Source organism: Drosophila kikkawai, chromosome 3R (genome assembly GCF_030179895.1).
Source record: "Drosophila kikkawai strain 14028-0561.14 chromosome 3R, DkikHiC1v2, whole genome shotgun sequence".
Taxonomy (NCBI): domain Eukaryota; kingdom Metazoa; phylum Arthropoda; class Insecta; order Diptera; family Drosophilidae; genus Drosophila; species Drosophila kikkawai.
The window spans coordinates 17,233,668-17,257,438 of record NC_091731.1 but is presented as its reverse complement, the minus strand read 5'-3'; the positions used below and the strand labels follow the sequence as shown (position 1 = coordinate 17,257,438).

Genomic DNA, 23,771 nt, shown 5'->3' with positions numbered 1-23,771 from the left:
TGTTTAGTCATATTTTTATTAATAAGAAGAACACAAATATATTTATACAAATACATATACATACAAATCATGGTCTATTTTAAAATAATTAAAGTTTTGTCACCCAATGTAAAATTACTGAATATATCCGCGATTTATGAGCAATATATTGAGCCGTATGGAAAACGACCAAATATCGTAACTTCAATGTGGTGGAAACGCACTATTTTCACATTCGATACTTCAGTGAAGTTGGCAGTCCCCAAAATAGAGTGACCGTTCCTCGATTCTGCTTCGAGCATATTCAGGCGCTGCAGCGTGGTCACACTATTGCAAAACTTCCAGCATTTCGCGGGATCGTCGGTTTTATTTGCGAATTTGTAGCATTTGCGTTGTTTTACGGTGTTTACAGTGTTACGATTATAGAAAATCAATTGATTTGACATACCATTGCTTTGAGAGCAATACTCCTAATCGAGAAATAAGTAAGTTTCCCACCATTTTTACGGCTAAATGCCGATGCAGGCACATACACATGCACACACACAGAGGCGGGCAACCAGAGACACGCGAATTTGCGAATTTCGTTTTGACCCGTTTTGTCTGTGCCGTTGCTTTTGCTACTATGTTGTATGTGCTAAACATTAATTAATTGTCGCAATTTCTGTTTCGCTATAAATATGCGAAACGTGCCGTTTGTTATTTGCGCTAACTAAATGGCCAATTGTGTTGCCTGTGCCGGTGTTGGTGTACGCTAGTGTTGGTGTGTTTGTTACCGCGGGCGAATGGCGGCAATCGCACACGCACACCAGCGTACTGTTTTTGCAAAATGTTTATGCGACATTTGATTCTACGGTTTTCGTTAACAAATAAATAAAAAAAAATTGCAATATGAATAAAAAGGAACTCGGCATCCAATGTATAATTTAGGCTTGCGTGGTTTTACATTTTTTCAAAATTAAAAATAACGCTCGGCAAGCGTTAAACATAAATAATAAGTCTGGAATTTTTATATTCATAAGATCAGGTATTAATAATCAAGATTAGAAAGAAACCAAATACACATTATTGCAGATCACTTCGCGAAGACAACTCTTTGCGACATCTGCGATCGCATAAACGCGTAACGGCGAAAAGCAGACACAACGCACACACAGGTGAATGAACCTTTTTGCGTTGTTTTGTAATCTCAAATTGTTGCTGCTTCGCAGCGTTGTGTGTGCGAATTTTGTAATTGTTTAGAGCGCGCGCGTTTTGCGCTCGCACACATGTGGTGCTTTTCCGCGGCCGGTTTTCATTTCAGCAGCTCTGTTTTTCTTATGCTAGAATCCTCGTTCTGCCTTTTCACTCTCTCTTATACTTTTTATACCGCGAAAGTGTCGCCTTCGTTTTTGCCAATTTTTTTGCGAGTTCATTTGCATGTTTGCTTAATTTGTTTCCACAGCAGCTTGGCAAATGTTAATGAACCTGCAAGCGAGAAATTTGCAATACAATTTTTACAGAATTGAATGCTAAATGAAATTTCATAAATGTGTCCATGGGCTATTTATAGATCAAGTTGGTCGTACACACAGAATAAAAAGGATAACAAATTTAACTTTACTCGAAAAAATAATAATCAGCCATAATATGTAATATATTTTTTAAATAAAATTAAAATGGTGTACATAAAGTACTTTCACTCGTGACGTTAAAAGAGTCTCTGATCTTGAAGCCTATTTATTTAAATTTTATAAACACATCAAAGATAATTTGCTAATTTTTCATACTTACAAGAACACCATAAAAACCAAAACACTTGTCCTAAACTTTTTAAAAGAAATGATTTTCTTGTATTTAAATAATATTCTTATTTGTTTTTGTGTGTTTTTTGTTTTTGTTTGTTTGTTTCTTTTTTCGTTAAGGCAAAGCGTTTGCATAAAAATACATGTTGATACTTTTAGCATTTTGTTTGGTTTGTTGTGGCTTCTATACAAGTACAATAAGTTTTGTAAACCATTTGTCCTAAAGCACTGATCTCTGTACTGCTGGAGCTCTAAAAGTACTCGGTAAAGTTCTACAATTCCTCGTTACGCTGTCTTGACAAGCTCCTAAATTTCTACTTAACCAACTGGATGGTATGGTAATGTTAGAATGGTTGCAGATCCTATAGGTCTAAGTAGGTCAAGAGTATAAGCATCTTCTACAGTATATTCACCGCCAGGACTCCTCCAGTTAGTCTGTCTAATTTGAAGCTACCGTCATACCCTACATAGCTGGGCTTGATTAATGCTAGGCAAGCGAACTGTTACTAGAAAGCACTTTAAAGCCAAAGCTTTTGCGGAACTTCGATTCCGATTCCGTCCTCCGTGTATATAATGTCTCACATTTCGCATGTTTCATGCTCATGCAGCTAGTATTAGTGTGTGGTGTATTTAGAATAAGAGTCAAATCGAATGTATACAAAAGGGTTTACTTGTAAAGATAGAGTGTAAATTGAATTTACAATTGGGCTAAGTTAAGTAAAGTTAGTTAAGTTAAGTTAAGTACACCGTACAATAAGAATGGGCATAAATATTAAGTATAAGTTGTATAATTTGTGTGTGTATATATCAAGAACAAGGCAATTGAGTTTGAGTTTGGTACATTTCCAACACAGCTAACTAATGGGGACTAAAGATAAGGGGTGTGCCGCCGAGCATTTCAAACGTTCAATACTTTTTTGTTTTTAAATCAGATTTCAAAGATAAAATATTAGTTTTAGGCTTCAACATTTTAATTGTTTGAGATCCCCGGCAGTACTTTATCCCAAACAAGTTGTGAAAGGAGGAAAATCCAATTAGTTGAGATTAGCAAAGCAAGGACACAGGGCAGGAGTCTTTTATAGGATGTACTTGCCCTTGCCCCGGTGCTCAGCTTGCCGCGTCGACGAAACGGCCGCCAGAAGGAAGCTGGAGCTGCCGCCGCTACTAGTGCCGCTGTGGGTATGGGTGCTCCCATAGCTGCCGTAGCTTTCGCAGCTGCCCAGGCTGCCGTAGCTGGTTCCGTATACGCCGAGCGGCAAGGCGTTTAGCTAAATCATGAGCGCCGAGAATGGGTTGTAGCGCATGATCTTTGATAGCAGGATCCACAGTACGGATGTAATGGCGCACAGCACCACTCCACCCCAGCCGAGGTCAAGGCTCCAAGAGGTAAGGAAGATGCGCGCACCCAGAAGGGGCTTGGCCATGATGGCCACACCACCCGGTCGCGCCACAATTCCATCAACGGTTCCATCGTAGTCACTGTCCAGCATGGGACGTCCTTGCTGCCGCTTAAAGTGGATGATCATCAGTGTGAATAGAGCAAACAGAGCTGGGAAATTAAAAACGAGAGTTAATTCAAATGATTTTCAAGATGGAGAAATTAGTTTCACTTACCTGCCAGTAGATACATCACACCCGTGATGAGTATGGCGCTAATTTGGCGTTGACAGACGCCGAAGGCTCCAACTAGAGCAGCGCTGCCCAGGATAATCAGGCAGACCAATGAGCAGGATATGGAGAGATTTTGCATTCCTAAGGGCGCAGATACGAAAGGTTATTACAATATTATATTATTTAGATTGTCACAATAATCTGAAGATGTTGGGACATAATATACAAAGGATGATGGGATGGAGATAGGATGCTAAGCGGAAGCTGAGTTATGAGTAAAATGATTAATTAGCCTTTATTTAAAATATTCCTAAAGCTATAATAGTAGCCTTAATCACACTTATTTACAAGAGACTTGCAATTGTAACTCCATTTCGAATTTTCGTGAATCCCTACTTGATTGCATTTTCTATAGCTGCCTTAAAATCCATTGTGGTTCGGCGGCTTTCCAATTTCCGCTTACAATCTGGGCAACTGTAAAACCAATTACCCAATAGACACTCCAGCAATTAAATCGCTGCTGGGAGCTATGGGGCCACAGGACCAGCATAAAAAGCCAAAGTGGCAATTGCGATTTTAGAACGCAGTCAGGGGAGGCAGCAGAAAAGCAACCAAACCACACGGTGACCTATATGGAAGCCCTATATCCCATTCCTTCCTGCCTCCGGAAGTTCCTATCGTGAGCATGCAACTCTCGACACGGACATGTTTCATCTGTGGGGACATGGCTGGCCACTGCAGTGGGGGGAGCAGTAGAACAACCCGGTATTGACAATATAGAAAACCGGAGGCAAGCTCGGTTAGCTGCTGTGGTAATTACTTTATATAGTCGCCACAAGGACACTACATTCTTGTTCCTGCCACCAGCCATTGTTGGTGCCGTCTGTCCTTTGCTTTTGTTTTTTATCTGATGTGCTTCAGGGATTTGTGGGTGCGCCCACATCTTGGAGCTGCTCCGAATGGGATTTGCGGTAATGACTTGTGAAATGTGCGACAGCTTGAAGCTAAAATTTTAAGCCACGTGAAATGAATCGAGGTGAGGTGGCGGCGCTTTAAGCTCGTGGTTCGTGGCGGTGCGTACAAATGCGATTTATCAAAAATTGTGGAGAAAAATAAATACTTGTGGCCTTCTACATGCACATCTAAAGTGACGGTCTAGGGCTCAAACCTACAAAGGAGATTTGGAAGTGGGTGTGGAATGGCGGGAAAATCAGCAGGTGATTGTAAAAATAAAAGATTTAAAATAATATATATTCGAAAAAAACTTTCGATTGTATCTGCTCCTGTTTATAAAACTTTAATTTCAACCTTCATTTATATTAGTTAAGCTCAAAGTTTGAATAAATATTGAATTATTTCCTTCGTGTTTCAGTTCTTTTTGTTAACTGTCCAAGGAAAATATGTCTGCTGAAGCCGAAGCTATTGTTACAACGGCTGCTGCCGATATGTCCTCACCCAGAAAGCCTGTGGCCGTGGAGCCCGTAGCCGCAGATACAACCCCCGACAATGTTCCGGTGGTGGCAGCCGTTTCCACCGAGGAAACATCCGGCCAAGTCGAGCAGGAACGCGCCGAGAAAATACTTAAGGCCAAGGAGCTGTTTAGCCAGGGATCGCGCAACTTCCTGGTGAAGAGCTACGATGAGGCGGCCGACGATCTGAGTCAAGTGTGCCAGCTATACGCGGAGGTCTACGGGGATCTGGCCGATGAGCTGGGGCAGCCCCTGCTCCTGTGAGTAGGAGATGAAGCTTAAAGTCTTTTTATATTTATTAATATCTAAAAAATGAATTGCAGCTATGGCAAGGCATTGATTGCCATGGCCTTGGACGAAAATAAAGTTATTGATGTGCCTGATGAGGCCGCCGATGAGGAAGACGAGGACATAGACGACGACGACGAGGAAGAGGAAGAAGGTGGCGAAGATGGGGAAGCCAAAAAGGGAGAGGCCGACGCCAATGGAGCGAGCAGCACAAATGGCAAGGAGTTGGACAGCGTCAAGGAGACATCCGACGAGGCCGATTCCACTGATGATCAGGTCCAGCCAAATGGCGAGGACGCCAAGAAGAAGGCACCGACTGAGGTAAATGAGGTCAGCAGCAGCATTGGTGGTGGAACAACTGCTGTCAATGATGATGAACGACCGAGCACATCGAATGGAGGCGAAGTCACAGCCAGTTGCTCCAATGGGGCAGGAGCAGCAGCTACCGGCGAAGAGGAGGGCGGCGAGGATGAAGAGGGAGTCAGTGGCAGTCTTCAGCTGGCCTGGGAGATCCTTGGCACAGCCGCCAGGATCTTCTCGCGTCAAGGCCTCGGTGGTCTCCAATATCTGGCCGAAGTTCAGACGGAGCTGGCCAACATCGAATTCGAAAATGGAATACTCGAGCCGGCACGTGAAGATTACGGTGAGTGGGGTTGATAAATATACCTCCTGAAGTCAAGTCTCCTAACTAATGTAAATCTCTATTACAACAGAGAAAGCCCTCAAAATCCACGGCGAGTTGCCCACAAAGAACCGACGCGCCCTGGCCGAGCTGCACTACAAGATCGGGTTGACCTATCTGATGCAACAGATGAACAAGGAGGGTGCCACGGCCCTGCGACACTCCAGCACTTTGATCGAAGAGGAGATAGCCGAGATTAAGGCCAAGGACGAGCCCAGTGAGCGCGACAGGAACAATATGCTGGACCTGGAGGAGACCAAACAGGAGATTCTGGCCAAGATACAGGAAATTGAGGAGATGCAGGCTCAGGTTCGTTTTTGACATTTTCATTTGGTTAACTTTAGTTGACGTTTCCTATTTCTCATTTAGACAATTGCCGAGGTGCGCGCTGCCCTGGACAGCTACATAAGGCCGGTGAGCAGTGACGATGCTGCCGCCGCCTCTTCCTCGTCCACATCCACCAATGGTGCAGCCAGCTCGTCGTCATCCTCCACCAGTGGCGGCGCTAAAGCAGCCGGCTCCTCGCCGGCCATTAGCAGCAGCTCGGCCAAGCCCACGGACATCACCCATCTGATCAAGCGCAAGAAGCCCGAGGAGCCCAGCTCGGAGGCCGAGGCCCTATGCTCGCCGGCCAAGCGACCCGCCGTCTAGGGCGGACATTCCAGTTGCCCAGCGGTGGCACACCCACTCATAACCACAACCACGCCCCTAACACAAACACAAACATGCCACACATCAGCTACTTAATGCCAATCACATGCATTCAACCAACTGTCCTGTCCCTCGCTCCTACATATTTATGCTATTTGTTTGCTGTTTTCTACCAAAATTCTCTATAAGTCTGTAAGGTAACAATCACAATTAGTGCTAAGTGCGTAAAGTATATAAAATAATGTTTTTGTATTAAACGAAGAAACGAAACGATTAAGGAAAGCAGAAATATACGGGAAATTGCCTCAAGAAGTTACGTGTGAGAGAGTGTGGGGACGGAGAGAGAGAGAGAAGTGGATTTGGAGAGGGATTCACGCTCGGATTGCCCCCAGGATACGTACTCAGATGCGGCTGCAGAGTGACCTGTGACTCACTGTGCTGCCAGTCGTTGCGCTGCTCCTCTCCGCGAGCATTCTCCATGGAGCCGGCCAGGTAGTTGACACACGGTGGCGCACCGCGCGGAAACTTTGGATTACGACGAAGCTCCTGCAGTTGCTGCATGGGCAGGTCGATGCACAGCGTCCAGATGCCGCCGTGCATGGGCACCAGGAACACAGAGTCGCGCCGGAAACGATGATCGGCTGTGGGAAAAAAAGGTCAGCATTACTCTGAATACTTAGTTAGCAATGCCTCACTCACCCCTCTTGTCCGGCTTGAGCATGGCCACCTGGTCATCCAGGAGCCATTCCAGGTGCAGACCCGATCGATTCGAGTAACGATCGAGGCTGTTGCGGTCCCACGTCACGTGCTCCCAGTGGTCGGTCATGATGGCTGCACACAGCATCGCCGTGGCGCTGGTGGTCATCAGCAGGGTGACAAACAAAAAGAGCACAGGCGGCGGACCCATGCAGCAGGTGGAACAGCAGGCGCTGCCCGCTCCTCCGCCGCCCATGCCCATGCCCAGTCCCTCCATCTGCGAGCCCAACGAGGTGGGCGATCCACTACCACTGCCGCGCCGCTGGATGACTTTGGCGCAGCTATTCTGGCGCAACAGGATGCTGTTGCTCCGCCTCAGGCTCTCGACGGCCGCCGCTGCCGCTGCTTGGGTGGTGGTTGGATTATCGAACTGCAGGGATCCCCCGACCACCGAGGAGGGGTGCTCATAAATGCTGTTGTGCCGGCTGGGGGCGAAGTAGTAGCAAGTGGTCTGGCGGTTGTCGGAGCTCGAGGCTGCTACCGGCTGCTGCTCTGCGCCGGGCAGCTCCTCATTGCTGCTGGAGTAGACGATCGACTGCTTGAACTGGTTGGAGTAGCAGTTTTGCTTGAAGCTCTGCTGCTGCTGCTGCTGTTGGACGTAGAGCGCCTCGTAATCGCAGTGATGCGGATTGCGGTAGATCACTGGCCAGGAGCGGGTGGTCTTCGAGTTGTGGCTATAACGAGTGGTTGAGGTGGCGGGCGCAACGAAGCCGGGTTCCTCCACCAAGGGAGTCAGCTCATTCGGCGGCTCACCGGCCTCGGGCAACTTGCTGTGCGGATCCTGCGCAATGTGGTCCAGTTCCGGATCCTCCTGCTGGACGGTGGTGGCCAGCTGGCGCTGGAGCACGTTCTTGGCCCCTGCCGAACCACTGCCGCTGGCCAAGCTGAAATCCTCCTCCTCGACCAGAGTGGCGCCGCCTGGAGGCGTGGAGAAAAGGCTGTTAGACGTCGGCGGCGACGGTTGCGAGCGACTGCGCAGCAGGGCAAAGTGCTTCGGCTGGATGGCCGGCTGATGACCGGCGGATCCGGCTAATCCAGCGCTCGTTGGCGAGGTGATGCTCACCTCCGGGACACAGCGGGCCGTTACCTTGTACCGGCTGCCACTGCCAACGGCGACGCCGACGTTGACGACGCCGACGTTGCCCTTGGAGCGCATCAGTCATAAGTCGCTCGCGTCCCGCTTCTTGATCTTGTTCAGGCTCATGTGGTTCGTGGTGGTGGTGGAGGAGGCGATGGTGGTTGTCTGAATTGCTTGGATTGCGGATGTTCTTGTTTGCGGATTCGGATGGATGTTGTTGCTTTGTATGCAGATTGCTCTGCTTGCAGATGTTGCACTTGATGTTGATGCTGTTGTTGTTGTGTTTTTGGTATTGGTATTGGTTTTGGTTTTGGTTTTGTGTGCGGCGCCTAAGAGTCTACTATGCAAAATATGCAACTTTGCTTTGGGTGCCTCGACAATAAAAATGTTAAATATTACATTAAGTATTTGTATCTACTAGCAGAGCTGTTGGTTGTTGTTCTTGTTCTTTGTTGCTGTAACTCTGTTGTTGTTTATAGTTATACTGGTTGTTGTTGTTGTTGCTTTGCTGTTTGTTGCTGTTGTTGTATTGGTTGTTATTGTTGTTGTTTGCAGCGGCAACCCTTTTTGTTTTCTGTTTGTTTATTGCACACCAATTTACATATTATGTATGTCTTGTTTTGATTTTGATTTGGATTTTAGTTGCTCTTATTCGTTTGTTCATTTACTACGTTTGTTTTTTTTATTTATTGCTTAGCTTGAAGCTATAAAAAGAAAGAAAGTAGAAGAAAACAAATGTACAACATGAGTTTGAAGAAGAGAACGCAGGAGGAGAGTCGATGCTGCAGAGATACGAAGAGTATACGAAAAGCAATCATCTAAAAAAAGTGCGGAGAGCTACATATATAATACCTACATAAGGATAATGTTAACAACTGCATACAGTAAGTACGATCTAAGGTGCACAAAAGCCACTAGAGTGCCATCTGATTATAAATTGTACAGGAAATTAAAACAAACACATCGAAGTAGATCATGATTTCAGAAGTTCAGAACAGACTTTAAATGTATTCAAAGAGTTTTGAGATTTTCAAATATCTTAAAAAGTTGTCAAAAGCATGCCATGCAATATTTAAGGTAGAAATTTTCAGTAAAGTTGTTATTTTATGATGTAACAGTGGACTACTTTTTAAGAAATTTCAAACCCCTTGATATTATGTATTACTCTTTAGATATTGATAATTACAGTAGACATTAAAAAAGAGATATATTTTTAAATAAATATAATAAATCGTAATCATAATCGATAAAGTGTTTAACGGGTAAAAAAAAAGCAAATTCAAAACAAAGGCTCCCAGATATTTTATGTATTTGTATTAAGTAAATGGTCAATGTATTTATACCGATTTTTATGGACCTCTTATCATATTTTACACAACATTCGACATTAATGAGCATAAATTATCCCCTGATTGGCTTTTGTGTAATACATTTTACTGCTGAGGAAGATAAGCTTCCCTTGGGATACAGGTATCTTTGTCCTTGACTAGAAATGTGTGAAATGTTCGAATTTTCAATTTAAATCAAGCTGGCTTGATATTGAATACAAATTCAGAGTCTTCTATAAAGTAGTACATTTTATTTATAAATTAAAAATGTTGATACAATTGTGGTCGATTTAAACTGAGAAAAGTTTGTGTTATAAAAGATTAAACTAACTTTTTTAATTGGAAAGCCATGCTAACAAGTTAGAGAACAAAACAACAAAGACTTAAGTTGTCAAGTTGTTTTGCTTAAAATTATTTATGTGTATATAAATACAAAAGAATATTGTGGATATGCACGTGTAGTTGTTGGATGTTTTAGCAAATACCCAAACAAAATAGAAACAAATTTTCATCTCTCGTTGGCTTTGTGAAAAATAATAATACCTCTCAGGATACTACCATTCACATTTTAATTTTTAATCCAGATTAAAGTATATGAGAATTATCTTCAGTTTTGTGAGAAATAACAACGAACCCATTCGCGCCTGATAAGCGCAAATTGCATTTAAAATTCCTAATAGACTTGACCTCCGGTCCCGACTTAATCTAATCTAATTCCATAGCTGGTAACTGCAGTCGGAAAATATTCAGCGGAATTTGAATTGGCGCTGCATGGGTTGTGTGGAATGGAATGGTCGAAGGATTCAATTGTGCTCGGTGCGACCTGAATCCGGCCACACGGCCGGCGAGCGAGAGCGGAAGAGCAGTGGTTCGCCGGGCAGAATGAGAATGGCTGTTGCATATTACATGAGGCCGCCTCAACGCCCAGCGGATATCCGGTGGCCCGGTTGCTGCCCCCCGTACATTCCGTATCCGCCCCCATGGCAAATTCAATTTGCTCCCTGTGCCGGCCACTTACGGAGTGCAGCAGGTGTAGCGTAACGTTAGAAGAACCTCCTCCGCCAGCCGGCAGTCATATGCGAATGTTTATGCGCCCAGAAGCCAACCGCATTCTCACCCAGTTTCGCATCTGGCCACAGTCCGCATGTCATTTCGGCCGGTTCGGTTTGGGTAGCCTTTCCCAGGGACTCTTTTGTGGTCGGCAGACGGACGGCCAGCTGGGATTGTCTTTGCTTTGTGGCCGGCATGAGTTTTAATTTTAATTCAACATTTTCGTTTGCTTTGTGCCAGGGAATTAGGCCAATTTCGTTTAAGTTTGGCCAGTGGAAAATTGCTGTGTGAATTTAATTAAACAGCTTTATAGCTGGTAAAAACAATTATTTGCATACATTTTGTAGTGAGGATTCTCTGGTTGCCGTAAATAAATAAATATTTTATATTCTATTTACCGAGAATTGTTTTCAATTAAATTTAAACAAAGCATTCTACATTTTATAGGAGACAATTGTTGAAATAGATTCACTGTTGTAAAATAACAAGGGAGCAACAGGATTAGAAGGCTTTGAAAAATATACTTAAAAAATTACTTTTCATTTAAATACTGCAAGTTTTTAAAGCTTACTTCTAGACCTATTCTTAGGGGCTTTCAAAACCATAGTGATTTCTGTGGCAATTCCTTATAAGTATTCCTCACACTTTAAACACAACATTCCCTTGAATTTAAGCAAAGAAAAAAATCATTTGCAAGTCATCCGGATACGGATTCCGACTTCCCGGCATCACCTGGCCTGATTTTAGTCGCCAGGCACGTGTCTCTGCTGTCATTCCCGCTCACATTTGCTCTAGGCTGCTCAATTTTTAATGCCAACAAAATAGGAGAGGGCGAAACTGTTGCTGCCGCTCGTTAGCATAATTGATCAGTGGACACACACGCGCGCCTCCTGATGCCTGTCTGGTCAGTGGGTCAGAGCCGGAGCATTGAGCATCTGGAATTAATTAACACACATGATGACCTCCGTAAGCCCAGGATTCGGGCCGGCAGGCTCGGGCATGGAAATAATTTGATTACGCCATGAGTTCGCCACTTGACAGTCGGTTCAGCACTTCCTTTCAAAGTCTGACTGCCTTTCCAGACCTCAGGACTTGGAAATTCTCAAGCAGAGAGAAAAAAGTATACAATTTTCATGGTATATACATATAGTTTTTTTAACGGTTTAGTTTTAAATGATTTGAAATTTGTAGAGTGTTCTGAAAATACTGGAAATGCACTTTGTATTTAAACTGATTTGTAGCACCTAAAGAATTTGTATTCAAAAAGTACATTATTTCCGTGCCATACCTTTTATTTAAGGTTTCTCCGATCTTTTAAATTTTTTTCTGGTATCCTTGAGCAGTTCAAAACGTTTAAGTTTCACTTTAAAAAAATCCTTAAATCTCTACCAATTTATGAAATATTTTCTCTCAGTGCAGTGTCCCCAATGCCGCACACTTACGCAATACAATTGGCAACCAGCACGTTTCGCACGCTCACATGCATCGCCGCTGCAGCCCTGTGCGTACGTGAGTGCTTTACAAAAGTTGGCGAAAAGTGCAGCGACCAAACATGGATACTTGGCGGGGAGGAAGGATCGGGTGAGAAGGAAATGGGGTCCTCGTGGACCGCGTCTCTGTGTGTGTGTATGTATGCAGCTTGCCACAAGAGGCGGCTATAGTTGCCATAGTTGTGGAGCAAGCCTCGACGCTGTTTACACTTCTAACGACTAAAAGACGAACAAGAAAGTAGTCTTCTTCAGGCAAACTTTGGCAAATATTTTCCCAGTCGAAAGTTTTCCATAAAAACGGGTATTGGCTTTAAAGTCCGTTTATATGGTGCACATACAAAGGGAAGACTTTGCTGGCGGACAGCCAAATCGCTTTTGAAATTGCAACAAAGAGTGAAGGGACCAAAAAAAGCTAATTAAAAAAATATAAGAAAGGTTATTTTATTTAGAAAATGCCAAGAATTTAATTGTACTATTTTATATCTTTATAAGAGTGGGAATTTCTGCAATTTTTATTGTTATAAAGAAGATTTTACAAAGTGAAATGAATTTCTTAATTGATTAAAATCATCACTGTAAAATATATTTAAAACAACATACATTATTATAATTCCTTATTTAAATAATTAAGTTATTTTATAAGGCGAAATTATGTATACGAAACAAAAACCCAAACGCTTTTGCCATATTTCACACTACATTTTCACAGCAACAATTATCGTGGGAGTGGAAATGTCTGTATATTTGTTATACCGGCAATTAAAAACACCTCTCGATTACGTGTACACCAAACACTTTAAAATATATGTGAAAAACTTATAGTTGTTTTTATTTTTGTTTTTGTTTTCTGTATTTTTATTTGTTGCCCGGGCAACGTTTCGTGGTCGCCTTGGCAATCAACTACGGCGGACGAAGAGCAACAGCCACGTAGAACGAGGAACTCCACCCCTAAAGGGGTCACCATAAATTAGCAGTCCGAGCAGACAGTGGTTCTTGGAGCACTCCTGCTGGTGAGCCTCCCTTCCTTGAGTCACCTCCCTCGCTGTACAAATGACGCAATGCAAATGAAAAATAATGCGCGAACATTTGGCCACAGACGAAGCCAGAGCTGTAGCAACTACCAAGGCTACAGCCAGTAGTGATGCCAATTGTCAGCTTTTCTTAAAGATATATCATTTATTGAAAGGTATAAATCAATGAAATAATGCTTAACTTTACTTATGAAATTTGGGCTACAAAAGCTCTGTTAAAGCTTAGTTTAGAAAGTTGAGAAAAATGGAATAAATCTTTATAACAATAATGTATTTCTCACCATCTCTGATGGAGAGCCAACCACAAGTGAGAAAATGTTGGCTGCTTTTTCGGGCTTCGAGCGATAAAGTTTTTGTTTATTTCCTTCGCCGAAGGCTCCTTGCACTTTAGCCGTGTAGAGGAGTGGAAGAGTCCTTGCTGCTCACGCAGCGACGCCGGATGTGGAAGTTTCTTGGCTTTTGGCTACGGCTCAACTGCAGTCAAGTTATTTATTTAGCATTTTTGGCTGTGGCTGCTCTGCACAAAAGTTGCTCCAACTAATTAAAACTAATCTTATGCAATTTCTGGCTAATTATGCGCATAAATCACACCTCGGGGGAGTGTTGTGGGTGTAAAACAGAGCATCTGTTACCGCAGAGAAAATTGCGTTAAATTGAATATAAGTGCTGGAAGATTCCCCCGGGGAATACGTTGGTATTTACCTTTAAGCTTCAAATTTAAGCTAGATATTTCCATTAAACGGATGAAAGCTTGCTTGATGAGTTAAAATCTTTTCAGTCATACAAAACATACAACCTCGACACAATTCATTAGGCTTCAGGGTTCGAAAGCAATTATATAATAATGGGGACAAACTTGCACTTAAATATTGGTATTCCCGGCGTCGTCATTAATTCATTCCTTGGCGCACATATGTATAATTTAGCAACGTCCATTACTACTCTGTCTGTCTGGCTGTCCCCACCGACATCGGTTCGTGTGGAAGCGGGCGGCTCGAGTGACACAGAAACCCGACTCTGGCACAAAAATTAATGGGGCTGTCATGTGTATGTGTGTGGCTGCGACTGGCCTGGAGAAGAACTAGATAAAAGCAGTTAATTTTGTAAAATGCCAACATGCAGGGAAAACGCAAATGTGTCTCCCGTCTCCTGGCCGGCGGCCCTGTTAATATGAAATTTCATGCTCGGCCCCATAAACAGTGTCGGGATCTGGCAGAGGTCAGCATTTAATTTATTCAAAAGTGGTTGCATTGGGGTTCATATGTGTGGGGGAGCATTTGCGGTAAATCCCGTCCTAATTGCAGGCTGCATTATTGCTGCATTTCATGATTGCCGGGATTAGTTTGTGGCAATTCCCAACTCACATTGGCCCAGTTTTCCGGCCGAGATTTGGCCAGTTGCCCGGTGGCCTGTAGCTTCACTTTCGTTGTCATTGTGCGCGGCCAACACGGCGTATACGCAATCTGGGCTAACTCTATTCTGAGAATAGTAAGTTTAAATGCATTCAAGGGCGCAGCCTGCCGGGAATTTTCTCCTCGGTTTTTCCTGGCCACCCCACGGTTATTTATAACTTTCGGGGCGCCTGCTAGATTACATTTTCCCGGCGATTCTTCACTGTCTGTCTGGGGCGCAAAACCTCAAGGCCAAAGTCGTAAAGTTTGCCAAACTTTGCTTAACGAGAATATTTTTATGAGCGCCAGAAATGCATAAATTGAATTCATATTGTTTGCCCTGGCGGAAGTCGTACTTACACCGTTCTTCCTCTCGACTCCTGGGCGACGTAAGCTGATAAGGAGCTCAGGGGCCGGCGACAATTCCGGCCTCATTAGAGTTCATGGCGATCCTGGGGGCCAAGGGTCAAGGCAAGGTGTCTGCGTGAAACCCCACAAGTTTCGGAGTAAAACTTTTACCCATCACTTAAACTTTTCTCTTTGCGCAACTTTGCTGAGGAATAGTTTTGTCAATACGGCAAGCAAAGTGGGTGCAAAGAGCCCAGGCCAGAGCCGGAGCTGGAGCGTGTGCCTGCGATGATGTCAAAGGCTTCTGCTATTCGGGTCAATCTAAAAAATGTATGGGGCAATCGTCAAGACATGCCAAGGCGGCCTGGCACCGGCATCATCATGTCGGCACCCACATTACACACACACACTTAAGCTGTGAAGGAGGGGTGTGTGGGGCTGAGTCCTGCCCCTGGCTGTGTCCTCCACTTTGTTTTTGCCGGCACATAAGCGGCAGAGATGCCAGCTAGTGCCTCTATGTCAATCAGAGTGGGGTTTCAATGGAATTCCTCAATTATGATACTCGTTGGTTCTTATTTTTAGGCCTTAATTATTTTAAAAATCCTTAAAGAATACAGAATTTAAAGCTGTTCGGTTTTTTGTTTAACGATTTCTTAAAAATAAGAATAACTTTCTCTAGGCACTGTGCATACCCTCGTTACTCTGGCCAGGATTAGACCGTAGCCCAGCTGCCTCCTTTGAGCCAGTTACCCAACGAGTTTTCGTCCAAGGCCACGTCGCTCGAAAATGTCAAATTGAATATAAATATTTCAGCCAGCGCCAGCAAATGATGCAGCAGAAATTTTGTTTTCCCTGTTCTCGGGCTTCTCTTCATTTTCATTTTCATTTTCATTTTCATCGTAAGGAAATCGATGGCGGCAAGCAATTTCGCAGTTGACTTAGGACCCTAATCCCTTGAAATATGAATTGTCCCGTGACCCCGCCCACTTCAGCACTCCAGGCGGACACGCCCACTTCGAGAAAGTACCCTGTAAGTATGTGGTTAGCCACTTAGCATTTTCAGTGCCCACCCCTGCCCTCTCCCTCTCTGAGGCTGCCATTTGACGTTTATGGTCTAGTGCTGTTTTGGAAATAAACTCTCATAAAGCATATATTAATAAGAAAACTGGTTTAGGAAAAGTTAAAACTACATGAAAATATAATTTAATAATTGAAGTACTGCTGGATATTTTTAAATAGATAATTAATTATGTAGTATAGAATTTTCCTTGAACAAGTCTATATTAGAAATCTTTATGATAAACCTTATTCTAAATTGATTTTTGATTAAAACTCAATTTATATTTATACTTAACATAGCTTGTAAGCTTTAAAGATTCTCTAAACCCAAAGAAAAATCACTGTAAGCGATAAAGTTCAATATATTGCGTATACGACATGTTATCCTCGATAATTACCATTTTCTAAAGTTACTTTCCAACTCTCTCTCTTTTTATATCCATCTCAAGCAGCTTTGAATATTGAAAATATGGGTGAGTGTGGGAACGTGTCTAACATGAATATGAATGGCTTACCATGTTTATTGAACATTAATATTCATATTTCCGCCCTCACGATCCAAGAGCGAAAGTGTCGTTTCGGTCTCCATGTGTGTACGTACTTCATTTCATATTCAAAACGTTATCCCTTTACAGCAAATTTAACAATTTACCATGCTAAACCCATTCGACTGACAATTGTAGTAGATTTATTTATGAGATTACGGGATCAAATCCATTTCATCCATTTGTTTTGAGTATATCTTTTGTTTTTCAACCAGCAAGTGATTGCTTAAAGTATATATATATATGTATATATTGTTGTATTTCCTTTTTCCTGACTTTTTCCGTTGAACTCGGTCAAGGCAAAGTCTTTTGCCAGCCAAGTTCTTTGGCAGTAGCAGCTACTCATTAAACGTATTACGTATACGCCACACATGCCAAAAACTTTGTGATAAGTTGTAGTAGTTAGTTTTCCACGAAAAACCAGTCAATATAATTGTATATCTATTGAACTCAATGGCGAGGAAAATCTTTATAATCTCCCAAAAATCGATCTACTATTTCGCATGAACGTCTCGCCTGTCCCGTGGCCATAAATCCAAGTCGCAATTGAAAGTTTTCCACTCGCCGCCGAGACAATAATTAAATGGCTCCGTGGGCCGAATAAATTTGCATAATTTCCGAACTTGTTGAGGCGAAAGTCATAACTTGAAGTCATGTCCTGACAGCTCACCCTGACATTTGCGTGCACTCGAATGCATTTCGAAAATTACAAAATGAAATGAAATTCCCAACCGAAAGGGGTACGGCCTCCGATGCGTGTGTCATTTTAACATCTACATTTTCGTTGGTTTTTCGTTTTACGTTCTTCGTTTTGCGGCAAATCAAGTGGAAACATCAGAGAAATGTTTGCATGTCTTGCGGGGCCAAATATCCTCAACAAAGGGGCCAGTTTGTGTGTGCGTGAATACCGCAACTGCATTGACGTCAAGCCTTAATTATTTAATAGTCGAGAGTTGCGGTTTGCCAGTTGGAACAAATCGATGGTGGTGTCTATATATGGCGAAACAGTCAATTGATGATGTCCCAAGAGAGGACTTGGCAACCAGATTTTTTCATGTTTTAATGACTTACAATTTTATATTCACTTTGTGAGGTAATTAAAATCATTAAAACAGATGGTTTAAATAATTGCACATAACATTAACGAATCAAAAAATATGGTATGAACATAGAGGAGATCTGTCAAACAGATATAAAAACTGACATTAATAAAACAATATTAATTGTGATGATAAAAGCAATTTACGTAAAATAAAATGCAACTGCAATTATAGTATTGGGATAATACAATATTTCCCTAATGGGTACAAACAACTACATTTTCTGTTATCTGAGATTTTTCAGATACTGTGATTTTTTTGGTATAATAGAGTATAAGTTGTGCAAGCTTAAATATTATATGAAATGTTATAGAGGGTTTAAAAACATCATACATGGGTGGTATCTAAATTGTTCAAGTTTAAAGTAAAATATATATGTTCCCTTATCATTTCTAATATTGCCCGCAAATAAAAAGAACCTGACCCAGCTGAAACATTTTATGAATACTTTAAACTTTTTGCCAGAACGAGATTGAAGTTGAAAGTATTATGTCATCGCTTTGATTTTCGCTGTCATTCGCCTTAATGTGGATAATGGAAATAAAGAACCTATTAAGCTTGGCGGGAAACAATTTAATTTTAAATGGCACACCACATACAACAATTAGCTCATTCCATACCCGAAAGCCAAACGAAATGCAATTAAATATTTAAGCCATTCGCACGGCAATTGAGTTTATTTTGCGCCGTCAACGGGGCGTATACGTAATGTGCATATATTTGTTATTTGCTTTGGCCGCATTATTCAATATGTTCCGATCGGACGAAGGAAAACGGTGCAAAGAGCCTGAAATACAAACGTCCGACCATCAATTGAAAGGCGGGACAGTGTTCTCAATCAATTGCCCAGGGAAGGCAACTGGCATTGGCACTTGGCACTTGTAGCATTTAAGATAACCGACTGTGAACTCCAGGATAAGTGTGTGTTTGTTTGTTTGTCCCTCAAGTGGGTGTGCTGCGGCTGTGTGTGTATGTGTGTTTACGAGTCGAAAGTCAAATCAGGCCATTTATCAAGTCCTCGGAGCCTTTGGCCGGCTTCGAGCAATATTGCCAAGCAGGTCAGCCAGCAGCAACTGTTTGTGCTCATTTTTCAAGCCGCAAAACTTTTCCTCGGCTTTCCACCGAGCAATGTAATATGCGTGAGTGTGTCTGTACAATTATATTGAATTTCAGCCACTTGTTTTTGCCAATTTTCCGAATGCGAATTTCAATTGAGCGTTGCCCCGAAAAGTTTCTTATTTTTCCAACGTAAAAATAACAAGTACACAGGAGATATAATGGCAAAAGGAAAAAAAGTTTTCGCTTCCAGGAAAAGTCAGCTAAATGAGCTTCGCTGTAATGTAAAGAAATGGGGTATGGGTAGGAAAATAACGAGATGAATTAGAGGAAAAAGTATTGGGTGGAAATCGTTGAAAGGTTACCTTGCTGCAGAATGCATTTTCCCTTTCAAATAATATCCTTTAGAGTCGCTCAAATTAGCTAATTGATTGCTAATGCATATTTTTCCCCATCTTCTGCCCAATCATCCCTTCAGATTCTTCGGGGGTACCTTGAACTCTGACCCAAAGTTCATAACTCCGATGTCTTTAAGGCATTCCCCCAGGCCAAATGAGTCTTTGGCCTTTAATAAGGCCACACCCACGCCGCTGAGTGGCCATAATTTGATATCGCAAATTGATATTCCTGTATATATATTTACGTCTTTATCTTTGGCTGTTTCGGCTCCTTCATTTTCTGCTTCTTGCCGGAATTATTAATGCCACTTTGCTCACTTTGCATAATGAAAAGTTCAGCATTGTTATTGTTGTTGCTGTTATCGTCAGCGAGTGCTCTCAAATTAGGGCTTGAAATGTCGCATGTCTTGCCAAAATTTTAATACGTATACATTCTAAGAACATGTAGAGAAAAAAAGCGACAGGGGGCAGCCTTAAAAAATCTGAGAGAATAAAAGGAAGAGCGGCCATATTTTGTTGACTTGGCCATGGCCTAAACCAACCAGCGTCTCCCCTACAGTTCCTCCCCCGCTGACAGCAATTACAGGCCTTGTTTTTGGGACTCTTTGTTGCTGTTTTCATGTCATACAACAATGCTGTGCAATAAATCAAAAGTTTGCCAACATGAAATGATTATTTATGATTATGCCTAAATACTGCCTATCGTCGTTAGGGCCGCCTTCGAACACACACACTGTTAGCCACGTTTAAACCGAGTGATTTGTGGCTAATTTATTTATAGCGCGCTTATTTGGAGCCCAGGCAACACTTTGCCAGCAAACAAAGTCAACCTATGACAGTGAACAATAAACGCCGCCGGCAAAGGGAAACAAACTATAACTAAACAATATTGTGATGTGGCTCTGCTCGGCTGTGTGAAATGGAGCACAAGGCCGGCGAGTCAAACAATGGCTGACAATGGAGGCCGGGAGGCCGTCAACAAAAGTTGCCAGCTCACTCGGCACTCGGTGCTTGGTGCTCGGTTCTCAATTCTTAGTTTTCAGATGTGTGGCTCTACCAACACAATGCATGCTACACACTACATAGCCGGGACCTGCATCCTTGCCGCTGGCTATATGCTAGTGTCCATAAAAGGATTCCCTGGTTCCAACAGAGGTTTTCATTTCATTTTCAAAGTTGCACAAAGCTGGGACTGCATAGAAAAGAAAAGTTTACGTCTTGATCAGTTTTTGTAGTTTATTATTTATTTAATCAATTGAAAAGGTCTTCAAAAAATTGCCCATTAGATTTGTAGAAAACTTTAGGGTGCCCTTTAAATTTATTTTAAATTGTTTGGGCATCTCTTGCACGTGACTTTAATACTCTCGCCTTGTAAATTAAAAGCATTTTGTGATAAAAGCACAAGATCTCTCTTTCACACAAAAACACTGCATTTAGAAATATGTGTTCCGAGAGTGTGATATTCTGGGTTCAATGTCTAAGGTGGCCTCTAGGTTTCCCACCTGGCTGTTGGCATTCAATCCTTGCTCCCCACACATTCTACCACAAATAGAAACTAAGGACAACTCTCTAGACTCATGTTGGTCACATGTCAAACGCTTCGATTTTTCCCCTTTTTTTTCCAAGGAAAACTCTCTGTCATCAGTGGGAGGCAACGCCAGAGAAGGTGGCAGGTGGCCGTATGACATCCTGCCAGATTGACATTGCTTGTTCCCTGAATAGAATCGATGTGTGTTGGTGTGAGGCAATTGCATTGTAGTCATTGCACCTGCTCGGAATTCCCCGCCACTCGATGTCGTAGGATGCTCGATGTGGAAATGTCGAAATGCGAGATTCCCAATCAATGTTATCGCCGAACGGCGACACGGACTAAGCTTCCGGCAATAGGATCAAGAAAATTTATTGGGTATCTTTCCTATGTGTGTCGCTTCAAATGCTTGTTATGTCTGGGAAAACATTTTTCAGCGCGGAAAGCTGACATATGCACACATCGTCCTGTGCGCCCTCCTAACTCGAGTGCAGCTCATGTGTCATTTATGCAAATTAACATGCTTGTCAGCGGCGAGCCGGAAAATGCATTTTGTTAGTTAAGATACTCTTTAGACAGCGACACTAATTAATTTGGAACCAAAGAGCTGGATAATAGTTGGCTTTATTAGTATAATTAAGGCTTTTTTGAGCATAAAAATATCGAGGAGTTTTGTTCGAAACTTTAATGAACTTTTTAAATATAATTTAAAGCAATTTTAAATCTTTGAAATTACTGAAAAATATAAGGAAAATCTTTAAAGTTATTTTCAATCAAAATACAAAGAAAACCTTTATTTTCAGGGTATTTAGCTCTCCGCGATGTTCCCTTTGTCATTGCTCTATCAAGAGCTTGTCGCTTGCCAGCTGGAAAATGCATGCATTTGACGCGTTTGCTTAGCTGATTGCGGTCCTTGTGCCCTGTGTGCCCTGTGGCATGGAGCCTGATGGCTGATGCCTGAGCGGGATACAACACGCGTGGCCATATCTCTTGGCCACACGCATGCCGGCCATGAGCGGGGGGACAGGCGACATGGAACAACAAAAAGCGAATTATATTTTCATATTAAACGACGTATGAGTAATCCTCACTCGCGGACGGTGGGGGCGTAACGACATGCAGGACATGGAAATGCCATCGCCAGGGTTCCAGCACCACCCACTCCCAGCGACTTATTCGCTGGTAACCCTCATTTATTTATAGAGCTCTCGAGAACCAGGCGCTAATGTCGGTCGTCCCATCACTGGCAGGATGACATGAAGCGGAAAAGGCCAAATCGAAATGAAATCGAAATGTTTTTGGGAAACGGAAGGTGTTTAAATATTCATATTTATAAATAGGTGCAGGAAATTACAGCAGTCTGCAGTTGAATTTGATGGAATTTCATAAGGCTCAGTCTATGGCAATTAATATTAAGTAGTTATCCAGTTGTGTGTAATTTATTCAGGGTTAGATTGTCAATAGAGAAATATAAAATAAAGTGTACAGGAGATTTTATAATAAATAGCAACAGTTTAATTATGAAGATAACTCGCAAATGTAATACAAATTAAACGATTTCCATTAAAAGACTAATGAATATTTAATAATGAAAGCAATTTGCAATTCCACAAACACTTAAGTTAGAAATTATTAATTTTCAACCAAATAAAATAATTATAAATTCTTAAGGCAGTAAATTAAATATTAAATCTAGATCACATTCAACTTTAACATGGAAAAACATGCATTTAAATTCATTTGCATTCCCTAGTTAAGCTCAAGTGTCAGATACTGTATTTGAGTGTTGGGTTTGAAGGGATGTGAAAGGATATGCTTATGGGTGAATGACTGGAATTTTGTAAGAAACGGAGACTTCACAAAAGAGAGTGTTCTCAGAGGTATTTAATACTAATTGGGCACTTATGTTTTCATGTATTTATGTTATGTTAGTTATTAAATGCACAAGGAGACGGACTTACGTAGAACGGCACAAGCACCTGCAGTCTGCTACCTGCGGCTAATTAGCCTCGCGGCTAGGAATTGGACAGTCGATGATTGAGGACTCGGGACTCAGGACTCAGGACTCAGGACTTGGTTTGGCATGCATTCTTGGTCACGGACACCGATGCAGGCACAAACACAGGCACGAATACAAGCGACATAATGGCGGATGCGAATACATATATATATATATATATAGGGGCGTGAGTGTGTGTGTGAGCGTGTGGCGGCAGCAGCGAACTCAAACACACAAACACAAATGGCGGTTCGCGTAGACAAACATGACGTAAACCCAAAAAAGTATGCTACAAATTTCGGTCGCCTTTCGCTTACGATTTGGACTCTTGCGACGGCTGTTGTTCATTTGAGCATTGCGCCTTGCCTTTGATTATTTCTCATTATTCAACCGCTGACCTGTGTAGTTTGGTTCAGTTCGTTTTGTATTTTTTATTTATTGGGTTGTTTGTTGTATTCTGCAATAAAAAACATCAAAGAGCACACATTTTAATTGGCGACAAACTGTTGGGGGTGGCAGCACTCAGACTCGGCGACGGCGACATCAAGGCCATTAGGCACACACACACACAAAGGGCCAACGCAACTACTCTACTAACAACTCTGGCAACAAAATGTGTGTCACCCAAAAGCGTAAGAGAACGTAAGCTCGCTATGATTTAAGTTAAAGTCACTTCAAATAATGATCGAAATGCTGGGGAAACTCCGTCGCTGGATTACACAACACTGGCTCTTCCGCCTGCTGCCGTTGCCTGTCTGCCTGCCTGCCTGCCGACTTGGCTAAAAGCAAGCGCAAATAACACTAACACTTTCTAGCATTGGCTGTAAGGCTGAGGCCTTTTTGTTGTTGGTACCACTTGAAACGCAAGGCGCGGGCCCAGTGTCCTTTTCGATCCGAACTCGCGACTGTAACGCTCGAAAGCCGAGGACGGACTGACTGAACTCCGCTCGAGGAGGACTCGTGTAGTTCGGCTCTTTGAGTGAGTCTTTCTTGGACTTCGTGCGTTCGAGTGGGGACACTCGGCATTGCCATGGCTATGGCTATGGTTTTATGACTGGATTGTTTCTCTGGCTTCCTGTCGTTTGCCGCTTGCATTTTTCCGCGCTTTTTTTCCCCATGCAAATCCAGTCTGGCTCTTTAGTTTCGGTTT

The 23,771-nt window shown here is 42.6% G+C and overlaps 2 protein-coding genes across 2 annotated transcripts; one reads left to right on the top strand and one right to left on the bottom strand.

Moving 5' to 3' along the window:
* The first annotated feature begins 301 nt into the window (after positions 1–301).
* On the top strand, positions 302–6,776 carry Nasp (Nuclear autoantigenic sperm protein). The gene is made up of 5 exons (XM_017182067.2): positions 302–464; positions 4,747–5,103; positions 5,167–5,774; positions 5,845–6,122; positions 6,183–6,776. The coding sequence occupies exons 2-5, from the start codon at positions 4,775–4,777 to the stop codon at positions 6,462–6,464; spliced, it is 1,497 nt and encodes a 498-aa protein (XP_017037556.1). The 5' UTR covers positions 302–464; positions 4,747–4,774; the 3' UTR covers positions 6,465–6,776.
* On the bottom strand, positions 2,102–23,521 carry LOC108085453 (uncharacterized). Its single transcript, XM_017182065.3, has 6 exons — positions 23,428–23,521; positions 22,939–23,078; positions 7,164–9,002; positions 6,866–7,105; positions 3,378–3,515; positions 2,102–3,312 (listed from the first exon to the last, which is right to left on the bottom strand). Exons 3-6 carry the CDS (start codon positions 8,374–8,376, stop codon positions 3,032–3,034), a joined length of 1,872 nt encoding a protein of 623 aa, XP_017037554.1. The 5' UTR covers positions 8,377–9,002; positions 22,939–23,078; positions 23,428–23,521; the 3' UTR covers positions 2,102–3,031.
* Between the last annotated feature and the right edge of the window lie 250 nt (positions 23,522–23,771).